The 18,257-nt window shown below is 42.8% G+C and overlaps 2 protein-coding genes across 9 annotated transcripts in view; one reads left to right on the top strand and one right to left on the bottom strand.

Annotated features, from left to right (window-relative positions):
• The window catches only part of Ppfibp1 (PPFIA binding protein 1), a 132,264-nt gene that overhangs the window by 73,997 nt on the left and 40,010 nt on the right, over positions 1-18,257 (bottom strand). For 6 of the 7 annotated variants that reach the window (XM_070038057.1, XM_070038056.1, XM_070038055.1 and 3 more), the window contains one exon: positions 17,863-17,953. The exons of the other annotated variant lie outside the window; for it this stretch is intronic. The gene's annotated coding sequence lies outside the window, so the exon portion shown is untranslated. The remainder of the gene's footprint in view (positions 1-17,862; positions 17,954-18,257) is intronic. 7 annotated transcript variants of the gene reach the window in all.
• On the top strand, positions 1,893-4,668 carry CUNH12orf71 (chromosome unknown C12orf71 homolog). Of its 2 annotated transcripts, none has more exons than XM_070034647.1 (3): positions 1,893-1,990; positions 3,136-3,725; positions 4,317-4,668. In XM_070034647.1, the coding sequence occupies exons 2-3, from the start codon at positions 3,180-3,182 to the stop codon at positions 4,620-4,622; spliced, it is 852 nt and encodes a 283-aa protein (XP_069890748.1). In that variant the 5' UTR covers positions 1,893-1,990; positions 3,136-3,179; the 3' UTR covers positions 4,623-4,668. The 2 variants fall into 2 exon arrangements, with proteins under 2 accessions (XP_069890748.1, XP_069890745.1); XM_070034644.1 differs by having other exon boundaries at positions 1,893-2,021.

Genomic DNA, 18,257 nt, shown 5'->3' with positions numbered 1-18,257 from the left:
ACCAAGGTAGAAAGACCCATGAGACTCTTATCTATAATTAACCAGCCCAAAGCCAGAAGTGGAAGTGTGACTGAAGTGGTAGCGTAGCAGCCTTGAGCAGAAAATCTAAGCAAGAATGGGAGGCTCTGCATTCAAGTTCCAGTATGGCACATTAAAAAAAAAAAAATAGTGCTAGAAACAGAAAAACTGTATTTCAATGACTTCTACCTGTGGCTTCTCAACATGATGCAAATTAAATGTCACATGACATTACTCATAACCCCCAACAGATTCCTTCAGTGCATTTCCTGTTGGACAAGTCTGCAATGTGGCCTCCTCCAGTAGCAGTACCCTGGGAAAGCATTCAAATCCTGATTGGTTCTTCAGTGGGACCTGCACAGTTTTGCAGGGGCGCCGTGACCAGGCATCACAGCAGAGGATCCACCTCACTTGAGGGTGAGTCCTAACCAGAAGCACAATGGTTACATGGACTACATTTTCATATACAATCACAGTTGGAAACTAGTTCATGTCTAATTTTTTTATTATTTGTACAAACATTAAAAAAAAACCCACCATGGCATGTCATTCTCTGCCCCTTGAATGAACACACCAACTGTGATATGGTGTCTCTATTTGGGAATGAACACGGAAACAGAACAAAGAAAATTGTACAATCCACCAACCTCACCCAAAATAATCACCACACCTATTTCAGCTAAGAATCTGGTTTGGAAAACTGTTTTTATCCACAATAATTCTTCTAAAATAAATAATCAGAATAAAAAGATAGCTGGGCATCAGTAGCTCACATCTGTAATCTTACCTACTAAAGGAGGCTGAGAGGGGCTGGGAAGGTGGCTCAGTGGTAGAATGCTTGCCTGGCATGCATGAGGCCCTCGGTGATTCCTCGGCACCACATAAGCAGAAAAAGCTGGAAGTGGGCCTGAGGCTTAAGTGGTAGAGAGTTAGTCTACAGCTGATGAGCTGAGAGACAGCTCCCAGGCCCAAAGTTCAGGCGCCGACAAAAAAAAAAAAAAAAAAAAAAAAAAAAAAAAAGGAGGCTGAGATCTAAGGATCTCAGTTTGAAACCAATCTGGCAGGAAAGTCTCTTAAGACTCAACTCCAATTCACGAGTAAAGAGTAGGAAGTTGGTATAGAACCAGCCTTGAGCAAAAATCTACACTTTGAGTTCAAGTCCCAGTACCAGCACCAAAAGGGAGGGAGGGCTCTCAGCCTTAGCAGATACAGGTTTTGAGCAGCCTCACTGACCACATCCATCCCCCTGTGCCCGACCTGCCCACTGGGGCTGCTCCCACCAACTGTTCCCTCTTCACACCTCCACCCCTTGTTTAATAGTCCTGTCACAATTATTATAAAATAAGCAGTAAGAATAAAAAAATAGCTAGGTGTCAGAGGTTCATGCCTATGTCAAAGCTACTAGGGAAGCAGAGATCTAAGGACCTCAGTTCAAAACTAGTCTGGGCAGGAAAGTCCATGAGACTCCTATCGCCAAGTAACCAGTGAGGAAGAAGCAGGAAGTGCTTAGGTCACTCACTTAAACTCCGCCTTGCCCAGGTCTGCCTTGATGCCACCACTCCACCCTAGCCTGGCAATGAGGCCCCTATGCCCTCACATGACTGAGCTGTGGCTCAAGTAGTAGAGCACCAACCTTGAACAAAATTGCCAAGCCAAAGCACAAGGCCATGAGTTCAAGTCCCAGTATAGACATATGAAAAAAAAAACTAAAAATTAAAAAAAATTAAGAACCATATAATTCTTTAAGCCACAAGGATCCTCTTCAGTGTCCTGATGTGTGTCCCAAGGGACTGACTATGGCTTTTTCTCCCCACACTCATGACTTTGACTTGGCTGCTCTGTTGCTGGGGAAACCAACAGTCCTGGAACACAGATGTCAGGCAGTTGGACCTGGAGTCCCTGACACTTGAGTGAGGGACTCAAGTGTCAACATCCTATTTATGCCTCAGGCATTTGAAGAGCTTCTTCTCATGTAGGCAGCCATCAAAGCAGGGGGGTGAGAGGTGTGTGTGTGTGTGTGTCTGTGTGTTTGTGTCTGTGCGCACGTGTGCGCATGCATGTGCATGTGCCCATGTTCTTCCAGTCACACTTCCATGAATTTCAGGCAGAAAGCTGGACCAAACATGCCATTAGATGGTGGGAAGGTAGGCATTTAAATGTCCATAACCTTTCCAGAAAGCAATTTGGTACATAAAAGAATATTAGAAGCCAGGTGCCAGTGGCACATGCCTGTAATCCTAGCTATTCAGGAGGCTGAGATCTGAGGACTGCGGTTCAAAGCCAGCCCTGGCAGGAAAGTCCATGAGACTCTTATGTCCAATAAACCATCAGAAAACCAGAAGTGGCGCTGTGGCTCAAGTGGTAGAATGCTAGCCTTGAGCTGAAGAGCTAAGGGACAATGCCTAGGCCCAGAGTTCAAGCACCATGACCAAAAAATATATATATCTATATATATCTATATATGTATACAGACAGATGTATGTATGTATATATACACATATATGCCTAGATATATAGATACAAATTAGGTTTTTTTTTGTTTGGTTTGGTTTTTGCTAGTCCTAGGGCTTGAACTCAGGGCCTATTACTGTCCCTGAGCTTCTTTTGCTAGCACTCTTAACATTTGAGCCACAGCATCAGTCCCAGCTTTTTCTGTTTATGTGGTACTGAGGAATCTAACCCAGGGGCTTCATGCATGCTAGGCAAGCACTCTACCACTAAGCCACATTCATAGCCCAGGCAGGTTCTCTTTTTAAAAACTGATTTCAACTGGGCAAAGTCGCCCAGGCCTGTAATCCTAGCTAATCAAGAGGCTAATATCTGAGGATCACAGTTTGAAGCCAACCCAGGCAGGAAAGCCCAAGAGACTCTTATCTCTAATTAACTACCAAAAAAAAAAAAAAAGCCACAAGTACAATGAGGTTCAAATGCAGATTATCAGATGTAAGGTAAAAAAATAAGGGAGAGAGGGCCTAGGCCCTGATTTCAAAGCCCAGTACCAGTGCACACACACCAGAAAAAAAAGGTAGATATATTGTTACTTAAGGACATGACTTTCTCCTTCTTCCCAACATTAGTTATTATTTGTGTGTGTGTGTGTGTTTTTCTCTTTTAAAGTTCCAAGTCAAGGGAGAGCTAAGGTTTTTCTGCCTCGGAATGTCATGGCAAACTCCTCCTCCAGCAGTGACTACTCAGACACAGAAGACTATGTCTCTGACTCCAAATCTGACCTGAGCCTCTCTGTGGGCTATTTCCCCTGGGAGAATGTCTTTTTCTATGAGGATCTAACCAGATGTGAAGACCTGACCTGTATGGATTCTCCAGCCCACTTCCTCCCTCCTCCTGCCCAAGGGACCCAGCAGATGAGGAGCATAAGGAGACTCTTGAGGAGACAAGAACAGATTCAGGACAACCCAGAGCAGTTTCGCCAGCTAAGCATTCCCCTGGCCTGGGACATGGATGCCGACTGTGACCAAGCCGACTCCATAACTAATAGGGATCTACACAGGCCCCACTGGTGGGCAGACAAGTGGCCAGAAGAGGACACAAAACTGACTCTTGGCAAACTCAATGGACTTGTACACAAGCTTGAAACTTTTCTAGAAAATCAGAAAGCTGATAAGGAGGAAGAGGAGTCCATGTTTCTGAAATCTACTCAGGAGGAAGATTTCCTGCTGGCCAGCAGCACCCCTCTACAAATGGCTCAGGTCAGTCACACTGTCAAGGCTTATCCAAGGGGACTGTACCAGACAATGCAGATGACATCCAGTTTTCAGAGACTTCTCCAGTTTAGGGAACATGAACTCGGGTAGAGAGCACAGAGATGCTCCACAGGATTGCCAGGACAACCCTAGTGATAATATTTGGTTTGACAGTAGACCTTTAATACCTGTTGGAGCAGGGTACTGGTAACACACACCTATAATCCTAGCTATCTAGGGAGACTGAGATATGAGGATCACAGTTCAAAACCAGTCCAGGTAGGTAAGTCTGCAAGTCTCTTTATTTCCAACGAACCTGCAAAAAGCTGGAAGTGGAGGTGTGGCTTAAGTGGTAGAGTGCCAGCCTTGAGTGAGAAAGCTAAGGGACAATGCCTAGGCCTGAGTTCAGCCCCAGTACCTTCACAGAGGGTGGGGATGGGAGGAGGAAGAGAGAGAACACAAATGTATTTAAGTATGTATGGGTATCAGTACTTGGCATTTACAGTTGGGCTATGTTTTTTTTTTTAGCAACTTATGTTGAGGCTCACAAACAAGTAGAGGTGGATGGGACTTGACTCAGTCTCCTTTTCTAAGCAGGTGATGAGCCAAGAGACTGAGAACCACAGCAAGAGCACCCCAGAAACCTCCTTCAACTCATCTGGACAGCTGGAGGAGGCGGCCACCTCTGATGCAGACACTCCCACCATATCCTGCCTGAACTTTGGGTGGGCCTTCCGCTGGCTATGGCAGCAAGTCCTCTCTTCCCTCCGGAGGAGAGAGCAACCTGACAAGGGCCAGACCAGATGGCACCAAAATACAGTAAAGAGACATTCTGTTAGGAGCAACACAGTGGAGCCTCGAGGATGCCGCCAACCACGACAACCTCCATCCCCAGACTGTTAAACCTTTTTCTTTGCTCTTGTTACACAATCCCCATGCGTTTGTTTCTCAATAAATAAAATGTTTTTGTTATTCACATCTGTATGAGATCTTGACTCAAGCTGCTCCAAGTATGGACATTGTATAGAAGACTAAAATGGCTGGGCACTGGTGGCTATGCTTGTAATCATGAAATAAGGAGGTCAGGTCTGGCCGGCACCACCTTGGCCACATGGTAGATGGTAGAGTCTGGCATCTTGTCTTCATGCTGGGGAAGGGAAACATCCCCTGCCCAACACCTACAGGAGTGGGCACTTGGCTGATAGGATACCGAATCTGTCAGTCCAGTGCCTGGAATTTCCTTTAGGCCCTGACTAGCCCAAACGCTAGGATGCCATGCCATGTGTGTCTCCATGATTGTGTTCTGTGTCCTGTCACCTGATTCATCTCCAGTCATCTTAGTGTCCCAATTCAGCTTTCCATCGGAGCTGAATTGGTTTGTTGGTATTGTTTTTGTTCTTTCCTCTCTGGCCTGTTTCCTAACCTTATTAAGTATATTTGGGGGCTGCAAGCCTTTGTTACAACTGGCTGCCTGCACCCTGCTAACTGTATAATAAAGACTTCAATATTCCATCTTCCAAAATGTGGCTTCTGGGATAATTTGCCTTACAACAATCCTAGCTACTCAGGAGGCTGAGATATAAAGATTGCAGTTTGAAGCAAGGCCAAGGAGAAAAGACTATGAGATTCCTATCTCCAATTAACCAGGAAAAAGCTGGAAGTGGAGGTGTGGCTCAAGTGTAAGAGTGCAAGCCTCAAGTGAAACAGTGAACAGTGCAAGCCCCTTAAGTTCAAGCCCCAGTACCAGCATCAGAGAGAGAAAGAGAGAGAGAGAGAGAGAGAGAGAGAGAGAGAGAGAGAGAGAGAGACTAAAATTCTAAGGTAGTAGTATGCTTCTGCACGGAAGGTAGGGGTTGGAGATTTAGCTCAGCTCGGTGGAAGAGTACAACACCCTGAGTTCAGTCCTCAGCTCTGGGGGGGGAAAAACAAGCTAAAAAGAACAAGGCAACTAAATGGAAGGTATTCTTTTGTTCCCTCCTTTTGACCCTCACAACTGACAGGTGAATTGTTACAACTATTATTATTAAGAAATTTGTACAAAGGGGTTACAGGTCCATAAGTCAGGTTCTGAGTACAAGGCTTCTTGGTCAATGTCACCAGGGAAGGTATTCTTCATTCTCCTCCTTTTATTGTGTATTTTATCTGTTACATATTTTAAACTGTTTTATCTGACTCAAATTCCCACATCCAGAAGGCACCAATTCAGCCCACTGCCCCCAAACTAACAGAGACGGGTGTCATTGAACTTTGGGGCTTGGTTGAGTGGCACCAAATTTTGGGTCACCTGGCATGCTACTTCAAATGGCTGAGTATCAGACACGAGACAGCAGCTCCAAGGCTTGCAGGGGACTAGGCTAGTTCAGCAATGCAGGCTGTCATAACGTGCAGTGGCATGCTAGCTGACTGGCGCAGGTCATCCATGGAGGAGGGATGTGTAGGCTGAGAATGTCACTTAATCACTCTGTGCCCAGCTTTCCTCATTCATAATAAAATCAGTGTGATAAGAATTGAAGCTTTGCAGGCTCAGAGTTAACTGGGCTAATGTGAGTATTGGGTGACTATTATTGTTGTCACTGCCAGTAATTCTCCTAAGGATATTCTCCAGGGACATTCAAGAATGATGATTTCTTTTTCTGCCAGTGTTGGGGTGTGAACTCAGGAACTTCATATTCTTGCTAAGCTTTGTTGCTCAAGGTTGGTGCTCTACCACTTGAGCCACAGCTCAACTTCCAGCTTTTAGCTGGTTCACTGGAGATGAGTTTCATAGACTTTTCTGCTCAGTTAGCTTCAAAACAGGATCCTCAGATCATAGCCTCTTGAGTAGCTTGGTATAGTATGAACTACAGCACCTGGCTTAAGATAAAACTATATGACTATCAAGGGCTATGGGCAAAAATACTCTATAGAAGGTACACACAGGGTACTAAAGAAAGAGTTATCAGTTCAGTATAGTGAGTCACACCTAAAATCTTAGCTACTCAGGAGGCTGAGATCTGAGAACTGCTATTCAAAGCCAGTCTGGATAAGAAAGTCCAAGAGACTCTGATTTTCATTAAGCACCAAAAAGCCAAAAGTGGAGATGTGAGTCAAGTGGCAGAGCAGCAGACTTAAGTGAAAAAGCTAAGGGACAGTGTCCAGGCCTACTACTGACACAAGGAGAGAAAGAGGGGTGGGGGGGAGAGAGCGAGGGAGGGGAAGAGAGAGAGGAAAGGAAGGAAGGAAGGAAGGAAGGAAGGAAGGAAGGAAGGAAGGAAGGAAGGAAGGAAGGAAGGAAGGAAGGAAGGAAGGAAGGAAGGAAGGAAGGCAGGCAGGCAGGCAGGCAGGCAGGCAGGCAGAAGAAAAATCTATGAAGCAAGGAGGCTGATTTTCCAAGATTCCATATGTAAGGGTCCTTGAGTTACAAATGTGATTAGTGTAAGATTTTAAATTTCTAACTATTTTATTGTGAAAGTGTGAGGCCTGGGTGGGAAAGGCAAGGCAGAGAAGATCAAAGAATAAGACTCTGAGCAAGTTGGGTGCTGGTGGCTCATGCCTGTAATCCTAACTACTCAGGAGGCTGAGATCTGAGGATCGTGGTTCAAAGCCAGCCCGGGCAGAAAAGTCGTGAGACTCTTATCTCCCCAATAAACCACTAGAAAACTGGAAGTGGTGCTGTGGCTCAAGTGGTAGAGCGCTCGCCTTGAGCTGAAGAGTGCAGGGATAGCACCCAAGCCCAGAGTTCAAGCCCCAAGACAGACCAAAAAAAAAAAAGACTCTGAGCAATGCAGTGTATGTTCAAGGCCACATGCTGACATTCTTCAAATACAGGCTAGCACACATCCACCCCTCTGAGAATGGCTTCTCAGAAGACAGGAGTTAAAATGCCCTCAACACAAAGAAATGATAAATGTTTAAGGATATGAAAATTCTAATTACCCTGATTTGATCACTCCATACATATATATGTATCCAATTACCACGCAGCACTCAACACACCTGTGTATTATCACATACCAATTTAAAAAGAATTTTAAAAAATGTACACACATCCTTAGGTGTCAGTGGCTTAAGCCTATATAATCACAGCTACTTAGAGGCTGAGATCCTGAAGATCAGTTTGAATGCGGCCTAACCAGAAAAGCCCAATGAGATGCAATCTCCAAAACACTTATGGCTCAAGTGGCAGAGGTTCAGCTGAGTGAGCAAGCAAGCTGAACAAGCATGTCCTGAGTTCAAACCCTGGGATTGAACAATAAATAAAGGAATAAATAAATACACAAATAATTGTCTGCAATAAATAAGAAGCTCAGTTCTATTTTTTTTTTTTTTTATGGTGCCAGTACTGGGGCTTAAACTGAAAGTTCTATGCTCTCACTTGGTTTCTTCACTCAGGGCTGATGTTTAACCACCTGAGGCACAGCTCCACTTCCGGCCTTTTGCTGGTTAGTTGGAAATAAGAGCCTCAGACAATTCTGCCCAAGTTGGCTTTAAACAAGGATCCACATAGCTCAGCCTCCTGAGTAGCTAGGATGACAAGTGTGAGCTACCAGCGCCCCTTTTCTTTCGTAAGACTTCTAACACATTTGCGTTTCTTTTTCAGTATTGTATAAACCTGCACAATAAGCATGAACCTGTCCCTAAGACTCAACCAATGAACTTTGCAAACCCTTACAAGAATACAAACTTTGAATAATTAAGGTAAAACAAAGCATTTAAAAATAGAAACATTTCAGTAATTTCCAAGTTTATTGCCCTGTCCTGCATGTCAGACTATGACCAGGTCCTCTGCTTGGTGACCTGAGTGTGCACAGGAAGTGGTCATGAAAAGATAGTGGTTTTCTATAATCTTGAGGCTCTCCTTACAATCAGTATAATTGCCAGTAATTTGGAATTTATAATCAAGACTGAAAATTAAACACATTTCTTCAAGTGAGTGACTCAACTTTGAAGCACCTATCAAGTTTAGCCTTTAACAGGCCAGATATGGATTTAACCCGTCAGTATTAAATATTTTAATTATTCAATTGTGAAATATTTAATAGTCTAGCATCCATAGCAATACCATCATATATATCAGGGGCGGCAATTTATCAAGCAAATATCTGGGTATTCAGCCTCAGCAAACTAAGGGGAACATGGCAACTCAGGAGGCTGAGATCTGAGGATCACAGTTCCAGGGCAGATCTGGCAGAAAAATCCATGACATTCATCTCAAATAACCAGCAAAAAGTTGGCAGTAGAAGTATCATTCAAGTGGTATAGCCTTGAGTGAAAAAGCCAAGCCATAGAGCAAGACCCTGAGTTCAAGCACCAACCCCCCCCCCAAAATAAAAAACTAGTAAGAAGGGAAATGTGTGACTGAACCAGATGGAGGAAAAAAAAAATTCCTAGACTTAAAGAACAGGATGTGTAAATTCACAGCAAGAACATGATATGAGCCCAAGGCTCTTTGGATACAAGAATAGCAGCTAAAATCCTCTTTGAAAATAATAATAAACTAAGTCAAATGAAAAACAAATTCCTAGACAGTACTAAGGCTCTTACTCCAATATGAAAGAAGACTTTTGTTCAGTTATAAGTTGTTTCAAAATAAAAACCTTCAGGTTATGAACTGCCAAGTGAAAGAATTTACATGCATTCAAGACACTATCTAATTTTAACCTGAGGGTGAGTTTTATATTGCATACCTAGATTCAGTCTTTTCCTGCTGCCCACCCCCAATACTCCAACAATAGAACAATGCCTTGTTTTCAGAAGTGAAAAAAAAAAACCTCTCATCAGATAAAGCTTTGTGAATGAGCCACTCTTTAGCACAGGAAGTACAAAAGGCAAAAAAGAAATTTCCCAGGAGATTATTAGCCTAGATCAAGAAGTCTCTCTAGGAAACAATTTCCATTTCATCTCACCTTTCAAAGGAATCCTATGACGCGCGCGCGCGCACACAAGAGAGAGAAAGAGAGAGAGAGAGAGAGAGAGAGAGAGAGAGAGAGAGAGAGAGAGAGAGAGAGTGTGTATGTGCGCGCGCGCGCCAGTATTAAGAAATCCTATGGCGTGTGCGTGGGGGTGGGAGGTTTTTTTTTTTTTTTTTTTTTGTGCCAGTATTGCGGCTTAAACTCAGGGCCGGAGTCTGGCCCTACTGTAATATCTGAGTTGCTATTCACTGGCAGAAAGTTCCTCCAATTGTCTGGCCTCAGTCCCTCCTACTGTTGGAAATATACTCTCTCTCCTGAGTTTCCCCACCTCCCTTCCCTTGGAAAAGAAGGATATCCATGAGAACTAAAATGTAAAATCAGAAAACAGAACAAAATGATTGATAAAGGGCAAAACCTCCTGGTAAAGAAAAACCCCAAAGGTTGACCAGCCTTTGCCTCTTTTCCATCCTTACTAAAAAGTGGAAGACCATCTCCCCCTCACTTAACTTTACCAAGCTGGCAGCTTTGTAGAAGGCTACTGACAACCTTGAGGCTTATCACCAGCTGCACTGAGTTGCTGTATTAGTCAGAAGCTTATAATAAAAATCATTTCTGGACTGGGAAGATGGCTCAGTGGTAGAGTGCTTACCTTGCACGCATGAGGCCCTGGGTTTGATTCCATAGCACCACATAAGCAGAAAAAAAAGCCAGAAGTGGCGCTATGGCTCAAGTGGTAGAGCACTAGCCTTGAGCTGAAGAGCTGAGGGGCAGTGCCCAGACCCAGAGTTCAGACTCCATGACCACCACCAACAACAACAAAAATCATTTCTGGGGCTGGGAAGATGGCTCAATGGTAGAGTGCTTGCCTCTCATGCATAAGGCCCTGGATTCCATTCCTCAGCACCACATAAGCAGGAAAAAGCCGGAAGTGGTGCTAGTCTTGAGCTGAAGAGCTGAGGGCAGTGCTCAGGTCCAGAGTTCAAGACCCACAACCGACAAAAACAAAAACAAAAACATTTCTGTAATAAGTGTCAATAGCACAGATAGTATGATCATGCTGACCAAGTCAAGATTATGTTTTGCTTATGCTCCTGTAACTCAAGGCTAAGTTTCTGCTATGTTTTGCTTCTATAACCTTGCTTGCTTGCCTCAGTAGCAAGGCCTTAAGCCCAAAGGTGACATCACCACTATCCTCCAACTGAAGACCACTATGAGCAGCCTATTGCAAAATTATTATGTATGATATTTACCATAAAGAACAAATGAATTTAAAGGTCATATAACCATAACCAATGAAAATATACCAAACCTGCTTTGCATGGCTCATCTATACAACTCCATGTAACCCACCCCTTAAAAACCCATCCTCCCGGGGCTGGGAAGGTGGCTCAGTGGTAGAGCACTTGCCTTGCATGCATGAGGCCCTGGGTTCAATTCCTCAGCACCACATAAGCAAAAAAAGAAAAAAGCTGGAAGTGGCACTGTGGCTTAAGTGGTAGAACGCTAGCCTTGAGCTGAAGAGCTGAGGGACAGTGCCCAGGCCCAGAGTTCAGGCCCCACGACCGGACCCAAGAAAAAAAAAACCCATCCTCCCCTGAGTTCAAGGCTGTTCTCCTACTTTCCCTGCTCGTGGCTGTAATGAAGTTCCTAGCTCCTTTAACAGGGTGTCTTGGAGTCTCCTCTGGATCTGGGATATTATACCTATATTATGGGACAGTTGGATGGAGGCAGTTTCCTAGCTAACAGCTGGGATTATTTCACTTACATAGTTTGTAAATGCAGCCTAAGGTAAATTTGCAACCTCAAAATCACACTTGCTTTCTTGGTCACCTGTGGACACAGCACAGCAGGGAAATCCAGGCAGAGAACATTTCCAGCTAAGGTAGAACAAGGTAACCTGAGCTCCACCTCAAAGTCCTCTCCATGGGGTATCCAGTGCCACATTTTTCACATTCTTCTGCTTCCTGTTAAAGATTTCCTTCCCAAGCAGAAGGGTTTGCCTGGTTTAGGCTATTTCTTTTTTTTTTCTCTCTCTCTTTTTTTTTGTCTCTCCTGGGGCTTGAACTCTGGGCTTGGGCACTATCCCCGAGCTCTTCAGCTCAAGGCTAGTGCTCTACTACTTGAGCCACAGTGACACTTCCTGTTTTCTGTTGGTTAACTGGAGATAAAAGTCTCACAGACGGTTCTTCCTGGTGGGGCTGGCTTTGAACCAAGATCCTCAGAATAATAATAGTGTTGAGCCACTCCTGTAATCCTAGCTACTCAGGAGGCTGAGATCTGAGGACTGCAGTTAAACTCCAGTTGGAAAGTGTGTGAGACTCTTATCTCCAATTAACCACCAGAAAACAAAGTGGAGCTGTGGCTCAAAGAGGCAGAGCCCAATGTTTGACAAGAAATGTACTCACTACCTTATGTATGTAACTATTATCCCTCTGTACATCACTTTGACAATAAAATTAAATTAAAAAAAATTTAAGTGGCAGAGCAAAAGAGCTCAGAGACAGCACACAGGCCCAAGTTCAAACCCCACAATGAGGGGAAAATGTAATAAAAAAGGGCCAAGCCATAAGGCCAAAGCAGGAACTTTTTAGAAAAACAATTATCACAAGATTAAGAGAAAGGAAGCAAACTACCTCCATAGAAAAGAGCTTTTCTCATACCTAAAATCCCTCTTGTTAAGGAAAGAATACATTCTGTAATGACTGAAAGATAAAAGGAATAAGACAATTTATATTTCTCCAAGTCATCTGAAGCCTTTGAGAATGCTTAAGAAATCACATTTCCCTTTGGACACTACACTCCAAACTACCCAGATGACCAGAGACAGGAAGTGGCTTTCTTTCTCTCAGGAATCTCAGCCTTACAGGCCAGTTCTATCCTGTGTCTTCTTAGCTCCTCCCAGAAAGCTGAGCTCATGTTCATTTTACAGAACTATTACCCACAAACACAACTGTTGAAAAGCTTCCCAGCAAGAGGAGAGGCCAAGGCCCTTGGCAGGGCCAGCTAATCAAAAACCATGAGCAAGAAAAGTTAGATCCATAATAAATATAGCACAAAATGCCCAGAATAGCCAGAAAGACAGCTGATGACCTTCTCATCTAAAATCTCTAAACAGTACAGTGTCAGATGACCCAAGTATGTAAAGCAAAGCTCATAAGTAAAATAAAAAAACATTCATATAAAACAATATTCATATAAAACTCCAGGAAATGGAAACAAGACTTTTTTTCTTTGCTGTTTTATTTTTTGTCTTGTTTGTTCATTTGTTTTAGGGAGGGTATGTGGGTGGCACAGAAATGGAGGGACAAAGAGTGAACTGTAGCAGAGTACTCATTAGACAATGTGTTTAAAATGAACTATACAAGTTATGGATGGGGACAGGAGGGAAAAATTCAGGAGCAAGTAACAGAAGAGGTTAACATTGTCCAAAAAGAAATGTACTCTTTACCTGACTTACATAACTGTAACCCTTCTGTACATCACCTTTATAATAACAAAAAAAAACCAAACTTTTAAACACAGGTACAAAAAAGGTGATGGTATAATGATGTTTTGTATTTGAAATACAAATTAAAACATGTAAGACAATGTTTGGTGTGTGTGTTTGTGTGTGTATGCCAGTACTGGGGCTTGAGCTCAAGGCCTAAGCATTGTCCTTTAGTCTTTTTGCCCAAGGGTAGCATTCTAACACTTGAGCCACAGCTCCATTTCTAGCATTTGGCTAGTTAGAGATAAAGTCTCATGGACTTTCCTGCCAGGCTGACTTCAAATGGCAACCCTCAGATCTCAGCCATCTGAGTACCTAGAATTATAAGTGTGAGGCACTGTCACCAGGCTCAACACTATTATTATACTGTACTTAAGAGTCCATCCTGACCAAGGGTCTAGACTCAGTTGAAGAGAAGCTGTCAAAGTTATTTCAATCTAGACACTTGCAGGATTTCTAGAGATAGCATATATTATCTTCAGCCTAGAGAATTAATGAATCTTGCTATAATGGCTATAAACTGCAACATCCTTAATTTTGAGTTTTCCCTTTATTGAAGAAGCTCTGAGCTGCGATTTTCCCAGGAAAGCACTAAGGTGTGCAAAAGACACAATCCCAACGGACCCAGCCTCACACTCTTAATTAGGATACACTGAGACAAGCTACTGTCAGAATTTTGGATTTTTTTTTTTTTTTTAGTCAGTCGTGGGGCCTGAACTCTGCGCCTGGGAGCTGTCCCTCAGCTCTTCAGCTCAAAGCTAGCGCTCTACCACTTGAGCCACAGTGTCACTTCCGGCTTTTTCTGCTTATGTGGTGTTAAGGAATCAAACCCAGGGCCTCATGCATGCAAGGCAAGCATTCTACCACTGAGTCACCTTCCCAGCCCAGAATTTTGGATTTTTAAAACTATTAAAAGGTGAGCACAGATGGCTTATGTCTGTAATCATAGCTACTCAATAGGCCAAGGCCTGGAGAATCACAGTTCAAAACAAGCATGGGCAGAGAAATCCAAGAAACTCCATCTCCAATTAGCTAGTATACACTGGGCTGGAGCTATGGTTCAAGTGGTAGAATACCAACTGTCAGCAAGAAAGCCGAATAAGAGTACCAAAATGCTATGACAAAGGCACAGATCATAATGAGTATATTTCTTTTTGGATAATGAATGTCACCTTTTCCCTCTTGTTCTCCCAGTTTGACCCTGTCCTTGCCCTCAAGTTGTATACTTCATTTTCAGCAGTGTCTAGTGAGTATCATAGCTGCATTTGTTCACCCTTCATCCTATCATTCTTGTGCTTAGCCTCCCTTAAACAGATAAACTTATATATAACACAAAAGTTACAGAACAGAAAAACAGCAACAAAGGAGAAAAAATGCTCATTTCTAATTCTTGGAGTTCATTTTGATAAACATCATTTTATATGATCATATGCACATAGCTACTGAGCCTTTGTAATCCTAAGAATATCCTCTAGAGTCCTGTCTAATTTATCATGCCTAAGTGTACTTTTTGTCTTTCACCATTCAGTGTGTTTATTTGTAGACTCAGAGGCACATTCTAATTACCAAAAATGAGGGAACCCAGGCAGTCTATGTGTCTTTGAGTCTGGCTTACTTCACTTAATATAATGTTTCCAAATCTTTCATTTCCTTACGAATGGTACAATATCATTCTTTCTGATGGAGTAGAATTCCATTGTGTATATATACCACATTTTTCTTCTTCTTTTTTTTTTTTTTGGGTGGGGGAGGGGGCTTGAACTCTGGGCCTGGATGCTGTCCCTGAGCTCTTCAGCTCAAGGGTAGAAGAGCTCTACCACTGGAGTCTCAGCACCACTTCCAGTTTTCTGAGTGGTTTATTGGAGATAAGAGTCTCATGGACTTTTCCTGTCGGGGCTGGCTTTGAACCATGATCTTCAGATCTTAGCCTCTTGAGTAGCAAAGGATTACAGGCGTGAGCCACCAGCGCCCAGCAAATACCACATTTTCTTGATCCATTTCCACTGAGGGGCATCTTGGGTTGATTCCATATCTTGGCTATGATAAATAATGCTGTAATGAAAATCGTTGTGCTGGTAGTTTCAGTGTGGCCTTCTTTGTGGTCTATTGGATAAATGCCTAGGAGTGGGATTGCTGGGCCATAAGGAAGCTGAAATGTACTCATTACTTGATTTATATAACTGTAACCCCTCACTATAGCATCTTTACAATAACAATACATTTTTTAAACTAAAAAGTATAGTATCATGATAGTGGATATATCTACAGTAAACAACATGACAGAGTTTGGAATGCTAGCGGTTCATTTATTGGTGATACAGGATATATAATTAAAGAATTAAAGCTAAAATTCAATACCTTAAAAAGTAAGATATATAAGTTGGATTAACTCCTTTCTGAGAAAGATAAATAACACTAAAATCCTCCAAGTGTCATTGTTTCAAATAAGTATTTAATGACTATCTTTAGTCTACGTGAAAATAAGACTTGGATCTAATAAACTCAATGTGAGTAATATGGAAACATTTCTATTTTTAAAGTAAAAAGGACTTAGGAGCTGGACACCAGAAGCTCATGCCTGTAATCTAGCTACTCAAGAGGCTGAGATCTGAGGATCGAGGTTCAAAGCCAGCCCAGTCATGAAAGTCCGTGAGACTCTTATCTCTAATAAACCACTGAGAAAACCGGAAGTGGCTCTGTGGCTCAAGTGATAGAGTGCTTGCCTTGAGCTGAAGAGCTGAGGGACAGTGCCCAGGCCCAAGTTCAAGCCCCTAGACTGACCAAAAAAAAAAAAAAAAAAAAAAGGACTTATGATAAAAAAAAATACCCAAAGCTCAGACAGCAGCAATGGGTTGTCTTTGTATTAATAATATTTTTTTTAAAAAAGCACAGATCGGGGGCTGGGAAGGTGGCTCAGTGGTAGAGCACTTGCCTTGCATGCTCGAGGCCCTGGGTTCGATTCCTCAGCACCACATAAGAAAAAAGCCGGAAGTGGCGCTGTGGCTCAGGAGCTAGAGCGCTAGCCTTGAGCTGAAGAGCTGAGGGACAGCACCCAGGCCCAGAGTTCAGGCCCCACGACTGGACCAAAAAAAAAAAAAAAAAAAAAGCACAGATCAAATAAGTACATTCAACCCCCTTGGAGCCTCTTTCTTCTTTCCTAAAAAGTTTCAGACCTCATGCCTATCAGCCATTATAGACATATTAAGGTCTCCTAATTAAATGTATAAATACATAAGTGACTTGAGAGGAAAAACACCTTTACCCAGTTAAAGTCAACATTAGAATGCCTGAGCACATGTATGTCAAACACAATCATTTGCTAAGTATGTATATAGTTATACTCTAGTGTATGTCTCTTGTAGAGGAAAAAAAAATTAAAGACAATGGCGGTCAACTTCCTAAGAAATTGAAAGTGTCAAGTACTAGTGTCACTCATGCCTGTAATCCTAGCTATTCAGGAGGCTGAGATATGTGGATCACAATTCAAAGCCAACACAGGCAGGAAAGGAAAGTCCAGACTCTGATCTCCAGTTAGCCAGAAAAAAGTAGGAAGCAGAAGTGTGGTTCAAGTAATAGAGTACCAGCATTGGGCAGAAAAAAAGCCAAGAGAGAACAGAAACCTTGAGTTCAAGCTCTAGAAGCAGCACACATACACATGTGCGCACACATGCATGCACATGCGTGCACATGCGCACGCACCCCCACACCCCCACACACACTAACATATCACCCCTCGTTTACAAAGTTATTGTGAGGCTAAGGTGTTGTAGTGTCTAAAGAATGACAATCATTTACATAAATAAAGTATTTGAAAAACGATTTTGAATTAATCAAATGTTTATCAACTGTTGAGAGATCAATAAACAGAAATGATTAAGTGTCAAGTGCTTGTGGCCCAAGCATGAATCCTAGCTACTCAGGAAGCTGAGATCTGAGGATCACAGTACAAAGCAAGCTGGGTCAGGAAAGTCCTAAAAATTCCTATCTCTGGTTAATCAGCAAAAATCCAAATGTGGAGCTGTGGTAGAGTGCCAGCCTTGAGTGAAAAAGTTAAGCAAGAGCATGCGGACCTAATGTCAGGCCCCAATACAGGCACACACACAAAAAAGGAGATGAGCCAGATGCTAGTAGCTCATGCCTATAATCCTAGCTACTCAGGAGGCTGAGATTTGGGATCAGAGTTCAAAACCTACCCAGGCAGGAAAGTGTGTGAGACTCTTTTATCTCCAATGAACCACCAGAAAACTGGAAGTAAAGCTGTAGCTCAAAGTGGTAGAGCACTAGCCTTGAGCAAAAGAGCTCTGGCACAGGTGACCAGGCCTTGAGTTCAAGCCTCATGACAAACAAACCGAAAGAAAAGAAAAAAGAAAAGACTGAGCAAGAGAAACAGAATGGCAGCAGATGGGCTTTTGTGCCCACATCAGACAGTGGGGTCACTCAAGATTCAGCAAGCTCTTCCTGGTTTGGGTTTAACTGGAATGGTGTGAAAAGTTAAGAACAATGAACATCAGAAGAAGAAAGAGCGTGATGTCTTTGATATGCTACCAGGCCCATATTTGCCTTCTCAGTGCCAAAGACTTGTTCACTGGCTGCCACAACATGCCCAAAGCCTCCAAGGCAACCTGTGTTAGTCATGACGTTTTTAGAATTTCCAACTTTGAAAGAGGGAGCTGGGTCATCACTTGCCAGTGGCATAATCAGTATCCAGGTAAGTGCAGGTTTAAAGATGGCAGAAATGAATGATGGTGAGGGGAATGTTACTTACGTTTTTAAAAAGCAAGCTCAATTCTTAATGGTGTCCAACTTCTCAGATCTTGTATATCCTTAGCAAACTGATCCATGAAAGTTATCCAATACTGAGAAGACAGGAAAATAACAAATTAAAACTAAATTCAGAAGTGGTATTGTGGCTCAAGTGGTAGAGCGCTAGCCTTGAGCTGAAGAGCTCAGGGGCAGTGCCCAGGCCCAGAGTTCAAGTCCCATGACTGACAAAAAAAAAAAAACAAAACTAAATTCAGATAAATGCTAACAGCTTGCCACCTGTAATTCTAACTACTCAGAGGCTGAGATCCAAGGATCGAGGTTCAAAGCCAGGCCTGCCAGGAAAATCTGTGACACTCTTATCTCCAATTAACCACCAGAAAATTGCAAGTGTACTAT

Source organism: Dipodomys merriami, unplaced genomic scaffold, assembly GCF_024711535.1.
Source record: "Dipodomys merriami isolate MVZ:Mamm:240054 unplaced genomic scaffold, mDipMer1.0.p SCAF_10, whole genome shotgun sequence".
Classification (NCBI taxonomy): Eukaryota; Metazoa; Chordata; class Mammalia; order Rodentia; family Heteromyidae; genus Dipodomys; species Dipodomys merriami.
The sequence above is the reverse complement of the archived record's forward strand: the minus strand, read 5'-3'. Positions and strand labels throughout refer to the sequence as shown.

Coding starts and splice junctions, on each gene's coding strand:
- CUNH12orf71 (XM_070034647.1), top strand. CDS start 3,180: ATGGCAAACTCCTCCTCCAGCAGTGACTACTCAGACACAGAAGACTAT. Junction 3,726..4,316: donor CCCCTCTACAAATGGCTCAG/GTCAGTCACACT, acceptor TTTTCTAAGCAG/GTGATGAGCCAAGAGACTGA.